The 12719-nt window shown below is 40.0% G+C and overlaps 1 protein-coding gene across 4 annotated transcripts in view; it reads left to right on the top strand.

Annotated features, from left to right (window-relative positions):
* Nucleotides 1-12719, top strand: part of NEDD1 (NEDD1 gamma-tubulin ring complex targeting factor) — a 65277-nt gene that overhangs the window by 25569 nt on the left and 26989 nt on the right. For all 4 annotated transcript variants that reach the window (XM_075600545.1, XM_075600546.1, XM_075600544.1 and 1 more), the window contains 4 exons: nt 7146-7240; nt 8363-8479; nt 8626-8766; nt 11410-11639. In XM_075600545.1, coding sequence (XP_075456660.1) covers nt 7146-7240; nt 8363-8479; nt 8626-8766; nt 11410-11639 — 583 coding nt within the window. The remainder of the gene's footprint in view (nt 1-7145; nt 7241-8362; nt 8480-8625; nt 8767-11409; nt 11640-12719) is intronic.

Genomic DNA, 12719 nt, shown 5'->3' with positions numbered 1-12719 from the left:
CCATCGTACTTTCAGTGTCTCAACTGCTAACACCTCCTCCTCTATTGATCTCTCTGTGGGGGTACCCCAGGGCTCTGTCCTGGGACCTCTTCTCTTTTCTCTGTACACACTCTCTCTAGGTGACCTAATAACATCTTTTGGGTTTAATTATCACCTCTATGCCGACGACACACAAATATACTTTTCAACACCTGTCCTTACACCTGCTGTACAAACCAAAGTTTCTGAATGTCTCTCTGCTATATCATCCTGGATGGCCCTCCGCCGCCTTAAACTCAACATGGCTAAAACAGAGCTCCTCATACTTCCTCCCAAACCTGGCCCTACTACCTCCTTCCACATTACTGTTGGAACTACAATCATTCACCCAGTAGCCCAAGCACGCTGCCTAGGGGTCACACTCGACTCCTCTCTCACATTCGCCCCTCACATTCAAAACATTTCTAAAACTTGTCGCTTTTTCCTCCGCAATATAACAAAGATACGCCCTTTCCTCTGTTGCTCGACTGCTAAAACTCTGACTCAGGCCCTCATTCTCTCCCGTCTTGATTACTGTAACCTCCTGCTGTCCGGCCTTCCTGCCTCTCACCTGTCTCCCCTACAATCTATCCTAAACGTTGCTGCCAGAATCACTCTACTCTTTCCTAGATCTGTCTCAGCATCTCCCCTCATGAAATCCCTCTCCTGGCTTCCGATCAAATCCCGCATCTCACACTCCATTCTTCTCCTCACTTTTAAAGCTTTACACTCTTCTGCCCCTCCTTACATCTCATCCCTAATTTCTCGTTATGCACCATCCAGACTCTTGCGTTCTTCTCAAGGATGTATTCTTTCTACCCCCTTTGTATCTAAAGCCCTCTCCCGCATTAAACCTTTCTCACTTTCTGCCCCACACCTCTGGAATGCCCTTCCCCTCAGTACCCGACTAGCACCCTCTCTATCCACCTTTAAGACCCACCTTAAGACACACTTGCTTAAAGAAGCATATGAATAGCACTGTGGATATTCTGAACACGATACATAAAGCTTGGCCCCCTGCAGACGCACTTACCAGAACTCCCTCCTACTGTCTCTGTACGTTCTACCTACCAATTAGACTGTAAGCTCTTCGGGGCAGGGACTCCTCTTCCGAAATGTTACTTTTATGTCTAAAGCACTTATTCCCATGATCTGTTATTTATATTATCTGTTATTTATTTGATTACCCCATGTATTACTACTGTGAAGCGCTATGTACATTAATGGCGCTATATAAATAAAGACATACAATACAATACAATTGGGAATTAAAGCAGCAGTTCAAGCAATATCCTACATCAGTTCTGTACTATGAGAACAAACGTGTAGCATTTTTTTTTTTTTTAAATGTTTGAAAGAAATTTTTAATGCTTCTAATGTACTGTAGGAAGCATTTCTAAAGTGACAGCCGCCTTCACCTTCTGATAGGCTCTGGCTCTTGAGCCCTGCCCTCTCCCTAGCAGTCCACTAATTGTATCTACTGTAGTAACTGCTCAGTCAATCATATTGCAGGACTACATTTTCAATAATGCTGTGCAAGAATTGAATTAAATAATCCTGAGCAAAGAAATTGATTTACAGGAGAACGGATCGATTTGCAGCTTACTGTAGCTAATCACTTGTCTGTGTGCATATTGTTTTAAAAAAAATAATATATTTTTTTAAACAGCCACTTGATCTGCAGCTTTAAACTTAATACTGTACTGTATAGTGTAATACAGTATACTGTAGTACATTATATTTACCTTCATTGTAAACTTTGCCAAATGGGTGGAGATGAGCCACTGTCACTCCTGTAGTCTGCATTACAGTTTATAGGTGACAGCTGACCTGCTACACCTGTAGTTGACAGCTGCTGAAGCTGGTAATCATGTTGGTAAGCATGCTGGTACGTGTAATATGTTTTGAAATATGGCTGGAAATTGTGTTGAATTGCGTGTAATCTGGTGGGGACAGGTAACAAGGATTACCGTTCACTAGGTTTTCACTGACGGACCGTTATTGTAAGCTGGTGTCGGCGCTGGCACATTGCTGGATTGGGATAGACGAATCTTTATATGGATTAAACCCGACCTTTCTCCTTTTCCAGTTGCCATGATCAAACATACTGTAAAAAATCTGGGATCACAAACCAATACCTTTTTCTATCTCAGGGAGCAGGGGCAATGCGAAAAAAGCGATAATCGTTAGTTAAGGTTACCGAACGCTTCCACCCACAAAAATTCATAAAAATCATAGTTAAAAATGAAATATTCATATATTTCTGAAAGTCGCCATCTTATCTGTTACAGCATTAATTGCAGAACAAATTAAACATGCATAACTACAGTCAGGTTTTTTTATACGTGTACGGTGTACACATGGTGTCCAGTCGGCAATTGTGCAAGGATAAGAATGTAGAAAAAAGCCCACAGCATTGTGTTTTAGAGGTTTTTATTATGAAACGCCTAAATTTGATAACGTCTTAAAGGACCAAGGGCGATTCACAATGGACCACTGTGGTACTGTAGACTTGATTTTTACTGGTTTTTAAACACCTGCAAATTGACACAGTAACACAGTACTGTACACATTCCAATTCATTAATTTCTGCCACCTGGCAGACACGCGAAGAATTGCACCCAAAGAAATCAGAATCCAGGTAATTCAAAGAAATCAACCGCGGTAAACAAAGGTGTGACTGGTGTGATTCACGGCAGCGTTCACGGAAGAATAACGAATGAATGCCGCGTGGAATACAGCTGAGTTCACGAAAACGGCTCTGTGAAATGTTCGAATAATGGCCACTGCATCTGTATATTATTGGGAGGTTAGAAAGGGCCATCTGTTGCCATGACGGCATGAACCAAACTGGTTTTCGTCTTCTGGGTGCTCGGGTTCGGCACATTGCCGATCAGTTAGCCTCTTTGTTACAAGAGGCTGCAAGTGACCCAGCAGTCTTGGTAAAGCTTACCAATTACAAAGTGGTTATTTTATAGGACCCTCTATCTTGTCTCTGGGATTTAGGCCACAATCTTAAGGCAAGGCTCTCCAAGGTTTTATTTTCAGAAATACTACCGGTTATGTGCGACCCCTGGGAGGTAGTTGGAGCTTAGGGAGGTTAATCCATGACTAAGAAAGTGGTATACGAAACAGGTTTTATGTTTTTAGAGCACTGGGAGTCCTTTTCTGAGGCGCTATCTTTATCGTAAGGATGAATTGCACTTCAGCAAAGATATTCTGTTAGGGGGTGGATGTTCGATTTTAGAGATTTTAAACTAGTTAGGACGGGGGAACTGATTAGCAAGCAGTAAAGGACTAGACCAGGGGTCTCCAAACTCAGCTTTTCATGATATCATTGAGCCAATTGAAGACTGAGCCACTGATTGAGCCACCTGTGCTTAAGCAGGGATATCCATAAAACCTGGCTTGTTGGTGGCCTTTGAGGACTGAGTTTGGAGACCCCCGGACTAGACAGAATAGATAAGAATGGGAAATAACTATGAGTTGGTGGGGGGGGGGAGAGTGTGAGTTTAGCAAGCAAGAAGGCACCCATATTAAATACAGATACTAGTGAACTTCTAAAACTAAAATCAATGGCAGGAGCAGGTACAGTAAGCTACCATTGGCACAAACTTGTAACAACTTTAAGTGCATTGTTTGCTTCTTCAAGAAGCCTGCCAAATAAAATGGGGCACTTGTCATATTGCTCCTTTTTGGCTATTATTTTAACATAGACATTACTGAACCATGGGTGAAACCCCTGACTGGGAAGTCAATTTAGAGGGCTATTCCCTTTTAGGGAGAAATATAGCAAATACTGAAAGTGGGGAGTATGTTTATATGTTAAATTAGATTTAAAACATTTTATAATAGATGTACATGAAGGGATTGTTGAAAAGGTAGAGACTTTGTTGATAGAAATTTGCATTGGATGTAAAAGTACAAACACTATTTTTATAGGAATATGCTATAAACCACAAAATATCTGTGAGCTTGAGGAACTCGAAATACTTTTGCAAATGGAAAAGGCAGCAAATCTAGGTCATGTTTTCATAATGGTTGATATTAATTATCGACTGGAGCGCAATGAGATTAGCATTACAACTAAAGGAAACATATTTTTGGTATGCTAGAAGGCAATAACATGACCCAAATTTATAGAGGAACCAACCTGGAGAGGGGCATTCCTGAACGTGGTAATTTCAAACAATGTTGAAGTACTAACTGTCACGAGAGAACAGACAATATATCTAATAACCGGGCCAGATTGAACAAGACTAGGATATAGTAACCTGAATGAGTTTATTTCCTATGAGCAGAATAGACAATACATCAAGCAAATAACATTACAGAAATATTTACACTTACTGGGTTTGGACAAGGAGATATTCAGCCGAATAGCAGCTCCTTAGTTGTTATAAGTCACAACAAGCACGACAAGCTCAGGAATAAGGGGTGCAAGCAACTATATAGATGCAGGCCTCCCATTCCTAACATGGCAGTTCAGTTATTGGTGAACAATTATCTTGTCCCAATCACAGGTTGCCAGGTAACGCGAGAAGCTGGGTTTACCCAGCCCCTCATTAATACAACCCTCCCCTGTAGCTACTTGGCCAGCCCATTTATAAAAAACTATGACATGATGCCTTCGTTGCCATCCTGTCTAGCAAAAATGCTCATTGGGCAGGGGTCTTTCATGTAGGGTGTTACGTTTGACAGGTCACAATGGTTAGTACCCTTCTGTGACCTGTGAGATCTGGCTGCATATGCAATGAGGCGAGTCACCTCCATTGATGTACAAGTTTTTTCTCACCTCTGAGGAACTTCTCCACAACAAAGCCTTTCAAGTAGCTTCCTTTTGATTGTACAATTACATATCAAAGCGGCCATTTGGCAAGCTTCCAAACCTATCCAAAGTTATAGTAAAAACAGCGATAACTCATAACTATGTTTCCCATATATTAAATTAGATTAACGATATGTATGCAACCTGTGTTCATTGCATAGGAAAGCATATCCAAATTTCAGCCTTGTAGCACAAACACATACAGATATGGTTCTATGGGGTTTACATTATGACAAATACACAGTTAACCCCTCTCTCCATGTTAATACATAAAAGCAATTAATTCTGCTGAAGTGGGGGAATGCAGATCAACATATACACAGATCCCATTAACCCCTCATATCCATATCATGATAACAGGATATATACAATAACACACAGACTGCTGGGGAAATACATCTAAGACCTGGGGCCATTCTGCTGAAGCAGGGGGATGCAGATCAACATATACACCAATCCCATTAACCCCGATCATGACACTAACAAATCTTCAAGTCGGGGAACGATTGGGAAAATATAATTGTAACATTACCTAATTTGAAATAAACGATCGTAAACCATATTATACAGGATCAACAAAGACTCTCTTAATTTTAGAAATTAATATTTTAGTAAACTAAGAGTCTAGAAAGAATAAATTAGGATGGAGGTTTTGCAGGGAAAATTTTTTGGCCAGTCTTTAAAGCATTGTTAGATACATACACACATACATACACACACCCATACATACATACATACATACATACATACACACATACATACACACATACATAGTGTATATCATTGGGCAATAAATAAAAAAATAAGCAAGTATTAACGAATGTGGCTAAATAAACTGCTGTGGGATGAAATGGAAAGGGAAGAGGCAGGTATTTAGATAATTGGTCAGAAGGGATGGAGGTATTGTGTTAGGGTTATAAGGAATATAACAAAAGGGCAATCGGGTTAACAAAAATTGAAAATGAAAATGGATTGCAATAGAAGTAAGATCAACCTAGATTGTTAAAGTGCATTCATAAAAAAAAGTGTGTGCGCGCCAAGCACGCACATTTTAAGTGAAACTTCTTTGTCTTTCGTCACTGTTTTGTCACAGAAATTGTATTTGTAATGGTGAAGGTTTTAATTAAAAATCAAAACACGTCAGTGCCAAACGCAATGAAGTTTGACTTGGAACATGTTTTAGCTTTTTGCATATCTATATTTATAACTGAATTCCGTGTGTCTCAGTCTGTGTGTGTGTCTCAGTCTGTGTGCGTCTGTGTGTGTGTGTCTCAGTCTGTGTGTGTCTGTGTTGCAGCTTAGATCGCGTCCTCTGGTATCATGGAGTGCAGGACACAATCTGCCCAGTGAGGAAAAGGAGGAATCCTCTTCCGTTACCTGCAAAATGGCCATCGCGGTCACTGGACTGCTATCGAAAGCGGTGACGTGACTGCTCTGTGCCGGAAGGATTGTGGCACTCATGCACCATAACCCCTCTGGCACTCAAAGGGTTAACATAGGTTGAACTCCACCCCCCCCCCCACCCCCCTCAACCTCCCCTACATATGCAACACTCTCATTTCCAGCACCAGGTTCCAAAGATATTTAATCGTGGAGTTAATGATATTTCCTAGTTTTTAAAGGTCTTTTAAATGGCAGTCTAATAGAAAACCAAAACCAATGACGTTACTTACTATTGGTCCAAGATTATATGACAATTTTCTTTCCCCTGAGGGGGAAATGTAAATTCGGTGACTTACCCAGAGCTGAAAATAGTGTATGGATGGGAAATCCTGTAAAAAGTAGATGTGAGAAGGGAGATTGCTTCTTTAATTACTCGTTTTAAGAAAATGGTAAGATTATTGGGACCCCCCCCACCCCCGAGGATCTTTTAAAGAAAAAAGCAATACTTAAAGGAATGTGAGTAGCACAGAGTGCTGCTTTAACGTTAGGAATCACTAGACTCTTTGAACAGCCACTACAGTATTATGCACAGAGAAGTCTGGTATATTTTTGATTAGGCTACACTTTGGTCGCCTTGGCTTTGAACTCTTATCAAAGTAAAACTTTCAGATCAAAAGTGGGTAGGCAATAGCAAGTTAGCTTTATTTTCTTCTTCTTTTTTTTTTTTTTTGTCATTTTTATAGGTTTCAGACGTTTACAGATTAGCCAACCTGTCGCTATCCTTTCATTCTTCTGACTTTGAACTTGAAGCTGACCTTTTGTTGATAGAAAGCTGGGCAATACTAACATTCCTGCCATGCAGCTTCTGTAGAAAATTTCACAAATTATATTGTGTGGTCCATAACTGTAAGTTCAGATCATCTTCTGGTCAGTGCTTCTGGCAGTGGTGATAAAATAGTTGTTTCAAGCTGTAAATCTAAACCTGTTCCCATTTTGGAGCTTGCGGAAGGGGTAAGTAAAACATTTCAATTGTTTTCAGTCGTGCTTCTTCAATGTCATTGTCAATACAAGCTGTTCTACGTAAAGACTACTACACAACTGTAATTCAATTGAAACATCTATTTTTTAAATGCTGTGTGAAATATGTTCCATTCCGAATATTACCTTTGATATAAAGTAAATAGGTGTGTGGAGCCATCACTTAATCAGTGGTCAAAGTCCCTTTTACATTTAGTGGTATTGTGCTAGATTTCAAGAAATGTAGTTCTAATAACTAATGTGACAAAGCTACTTGGGCCTCATTTTAGAATGTTTTATAGGATTATGCTCTAAACCAGAAAGGTTGAAGCTATTTTAAATTTAATACCTTTTTTCATTGAATTCTACATTTTTGTAAAAAATAAAATAAAGTAACAGTAGTGTTATTTTGGGATAATAAACTGGGGGGAAAAGTAGTGGCACTGTGTACCCACATTAAACTTCGACCTTTGCTCTTAATAAAGGCTTATTGGGGATTGTTTGTCAGATATGCTTGCTTATTCTTAATTCTAGAAGTATGCCAATAGCTTGAAATAGCATAAATGTATTTAACCCCTCCACTACTAATGGAAATGGAATTCATGGTTCTTAGGGGTATTAAGCATATCACGACTCTAACTTAGAGCCGTTATAATACAAACTCGTGTTACATAGACATCAAGAGTCCATGTCCCCAAGAGTTTGATTTCATTTGAAATCTGCCTATTATTGAATTGAATTACCCCATGTCAAAAGCTTAACTCTTGAATATAGATACACAGTACATATCACGGTTTACAGTTCTTTGTTTTATTTTACAGAATTGTGGATCTGCAATTATTAGTTAAGGAGATACCGCAACTTTAGCTTTGAATCCAGATGACATCTAGCATGGTCTTTGCCGTTGGAACTTTATTGCAAAATTACTGTATGCTTATTTATAGTTGAGTATATCGCCTATACAAAAATGTAGGAAATTAAAAGTTGGTTCAAGTTTGGTTGTTCCTGTTGCTTATATACTTAGTTTGTTCCCCAAAACAGTGACCTTTGTTACTACCACATGGTAATATATTTTGGAATAGGCTATGTTGACAATATATTTTTTGTTCCCCATAGAAAAAACAGACCTGTGTAAATTTAAATTCCAACTCTCAATATCTAGCCAGTGGAGGCCTTGATAACACTGTGAACATTTGGGATTTGAAATCTAAAAGACTTCATCGATCATTAAAGGTAATGTTTTTTGTGGTTACAAACCAAAAATAGTATGAAATAGCCTGAAGCTCTGAATATTTTTGTAGCAGGTTGAAAACCAGGGTATATTTTTAGAGGAAATGTATTTGTTTCTGAGTTCTTATTTGAGTCATTCTCTCTTTTAGGATCACAAGGACGAAGTAACGTGTGTTGCATTTAATGGGAATGACTGTTATGTTGCCTCCGGCTCTATGAGTGGAGAAATCATATTGCATAATATAACTACCAATTTATCCAGCACACCTTTTGGTCATGGAAGCAGCCAGGTACAGAATACACTTGATGAAATTACATTCCTTTCTTTTGTAGTACAGCTACAAATATATCTTCTATTTTAAAATGATACCAGGAATATAAATTGCCATTCTTTTTAGGATTGGTGCGACTGCACATTTTTGTTACTGAAATATAATTGCTAGATTTACTTTGTACAGTTGTTTCCAGGATGGATACGGTTATCTGGGTCATCGTAAATTTGAATCAACGCCTTTCAAAAGTATTTGCAGACAAGCATATATTTTCTGGTTCTCAGTCTTTTTGCAGGACGGTTTCATATACTGTGTCGTATTCTTCACATTGTCGGTCACACACAAAATAAGCTACAGTACACTTTTATTTATTTTTTAAACCTCTACTGTGTTCACCAGTTGTCACGACAGCACATCATTCTACAAAACTGAAAAACCACACCCTTCTAAAATGTTACTTTCACTTCTCTTCTTTCTGATAAATCTTCTTTGGTTTAATGTCTGCTCTGTAACCATACTCCCTTTCTACTAGTTTTTGTTGCTTTCCTTTCTCATAAAGGGCCTAATTTCTAGTGAACTACATGTTCCTATGGTAGTATGTATGTGTATTATACTCATGAACCGTGTCTTCTTCTTTCACATACTGTTAAGGCTGTCTTCTGAAGATTTATTTTCTTTTAGAGATATGATTAAAGATTGCATAATTAAATAGTCCATTGAAGAGCACTGTTTGACGTAACTCTTTATAGGTCAGAAGTGGACTTATTATGACATGATAATATAAGGATGCATTACACCACTAGCTGAACCAAGGCCCTTTTTCTAAATTTGTTATCCTGCTCTTCTGTTTTTAGTGTGTTCCGTATAAATTTGCATTTTTTTCCTCTATCGTCCCCCATGACCGTGCACACAAATGAGGACGTTACCCCCTACTACTTTTGGGGTAGAGCCATCCTCTGAACTTTAAAGAATTTTGTGGCCTTCTCGCTACCGTTATTCTTGGTCCTACCTGCCTTGGGGTAACATCTCTCTCCCTCTTGGATGCCTCACAGATTGCCTCTGCCTGCACCACTTACACTGCCGCTTTTCTGGGGGCATGTCCCGTAGCCACACTATTTGCAGTTGTTACCCAGGGGGAATGCTGCTGTGCTGAGGTCTGCCACGGTCTGCAGACGGCGGAGGCTCTTTGAAGCTTCAACACAAATGAAAACTTTTTTTTCGTGGCTTGAAAGCTCTGTTATGGAGATATTTGAAGCAGCATCTCCATGGACGCAGATGTTCAGGAAGCATTTATTCAGACTGGCATGATTCCTCATTCGAAGAAGAGGAGGGATGAATTAAGGATCTTAATGTCGACACAGTGGACAACCTAATAAAGGGAATGTGACAGGCTGTGTATATTGAAGACATCGTCATCAGATCTTTAAATATCATTCATAATGGCAGAATCCAGATAACAAAATATCCTTTTCTAAGCGGTTTTCTTAAGTGTATTATTTTTTAATGCACAACACTGGGACCTCTCCCGGATGTTGTCCGGATGTGGTTGTCCGGATGTGGACATGTGGTTGTCCGGATGTGGTTCAGACGTTCTCATTAACCACACAGAAAGATACAGAGTATCAGAAAAGTTATTTTGTTATTTTCTTTTGATAAAGAAGAGGTCATTTTGCCTCTATCTTCAATAGCAAGAAGGATTGAACTTTGTATTGAAAAGGCTTACAAGGCAAAACAATTGGAGTGTTCATTAAAAATGTAAGCACATTCCACAAGAACCATGCCAGCTTCATGGGCCAAAAGAGCACAAACCTTCTGAAGATATTTCCAAGGTCACAACATGGGCCTCACAAAATACTTTCATCAGGCACTATTTGTGTGCACTGTGATGGTGGACAATAGAAAGAAGAGAAAAGGTCCTTCCCGTTATTTTTCGCAGAGTCCCAGCATGACCATCCACTATCTCAGGGGGGCGCAAACTTTTTTCCCTGCGCCCCCCTGCTGGCTGTCCCATCACTCCCGCGCCCCCCTCCCAACCCCAACTTACCCGCGCTCCGGCGTAATGACGTCACGTTGCCATAGCAACGTGACGTCACATGACCTCGCAGCGTCATTTTGACACCGCGTTGCCATGGCGACACAGGGAGGAAGCCGCCAGAGCCACGGTAAGTTAGGTTTACAGAGGCCCTGTAGCTCCCCCGGCACTTAATTCAAGTGCCTTCGGGAAGCGCGCGGGGCATCTGTAAACCCCGCGCCCCCCGTCGGCAGTGTCGCGCCCCCCCTGGGGGTCGCGCCCCACAGTTTGCGCACCGCTGCACTAACTAATCCCTATGAGGAATAAGGGAAAAATAAGAATGTGTTTGCTCTATTAAGTAATTGGGTTTTTCGCATACCTGTGCAGCTTGGCTAGATGCATAACTAGTGAGAGAGTCACAGAATCCTTTTAAAGTTGAAAGAATGGTACTACCCTAAAGCAGGAAGTGCCAAATCCCCCAATTTGTGTGCACAGTCATGGCAAAACTCAGAGAAAAAGTATCCTAAGGAAAGGATTGTCGATGTTATATTTATGAATCCCTGAGATTTCTTGTTATGGCAACAGTGAGAATTATCGCTCATGAATTGCGTATGTATGATCATCAAATAAAAAAGTATATGTCTCTTCAGCCTATTCGCCATATGAAATACTCCTTCCTCAAGAAGTTCCTGCTGGGCGCAGTGTCTGACAGTGGCAGGGTAACTCTTTGGGATGCAAATAGCCAGAACCCATACCATGTAATAGACAGTGCTCACAAAGCTCCAGCCTCAGGAATCTGTTTTTCTCCAGTGAACGACTTGCTTCTTGTGACTGTTGGACTCGATAAAAGAATTATCTGTTACGATGTGTCCAACAAGATGTAAGTGGCTCCTTTTCCTCTTCCACCCCGCCTCTTTTTTTTTTTTTTAAGTATTACTTGGGGCCTTATTCTGTAGTGTGCAAAGCAGCTGTTTGGAGTTGATAATCCTCATTGAAGTAATTGGAGGTTTTGGGTTGGAATCAACCAGAACAGGAGTTTGGGTTATATAGAACGACCCTCCCCTTAGTGCTAGAAATCTATATTGTAAGGGTAACATCATTGTATATGAAAATAGTAATGTGCTTTTTTAATATATTTTTTATATTTCAAGCCTCTTTGCAGTGGAGGCATTGCTGCTCTAAAAGCAAAAGTAACATGTTACCAAAAGTTTATATATGAAATTTCTGAGGCTCACTAGAATTGTTAAGTAGTAAATACACTGCATAAGTAACATATCGGGGAATATGTTAGGACAAGGTATTATCTTGCAGATGGCTTGCTTAGCCATTTGGCATATAAAGCTTCACATTTAGATAAGAACAAAATTCTGAGCTCTTCCAAACTACGAGAATTTATTTGCAGGTTTAAAACAAGTAGTTGACAGATTAAAATCACAGGTGGATCCTGAGACTAGATCAGTAGGAGCTGAGCCTGATGTCCTCATACTTATGAACGGTTTCAGCTCATAAGGCTTTATAAGCTTTTTGTAGTGTGTGTTCTTCAAATACTCTGCCAGATTTAATAACAGCATGCAAGCATTGTATATAAATATTCTGTTAAATGGATGCAGCAAAAGTATTAAGCATAAAAAAATAAGCGACACTGAAAAGGTGATTTGTTTTCACTCCACTGAACTGCACCAAAAAATGTCACATCTTATTGAGCCTTGTTGCATCTGTCGGTGACCCCCCCCCCCCCGGCAGCTCTACATGTATTGTATGTGGTGGCTCAGTGAGTAAATGCACTGACTGAAAACAATGCCACTCACTGAAGCACAGGAACCTGGTTCATATCGGAGTTTGCTCCTGGTGGCCTTGGGCAAGTCATTTGTATCACTCTGTACCTCCGACAGCAAATACATAGATTAAGATCTGGGCAGGCACAGTCTTTGTAAAATGCTATATACAATGCTATGTGCAG

Source organism: Ascaphus truei, chromosome 5, assembly GCF_040206685.1.
Source record: "Ascaphus truei isolate aAscTru1 chromosome 5, aAscTru1.hap1, whole genome shotgun sequence".
Lineage (NCBI taxonomy): Eukaryota > Metazoa > Chordata > Amphibia > Anura > Ascaphidae > Ascaphus > Ascaphus truei.
This window is presented reverse-complemented; position numbering and strand designations above follow the sequence as displayed.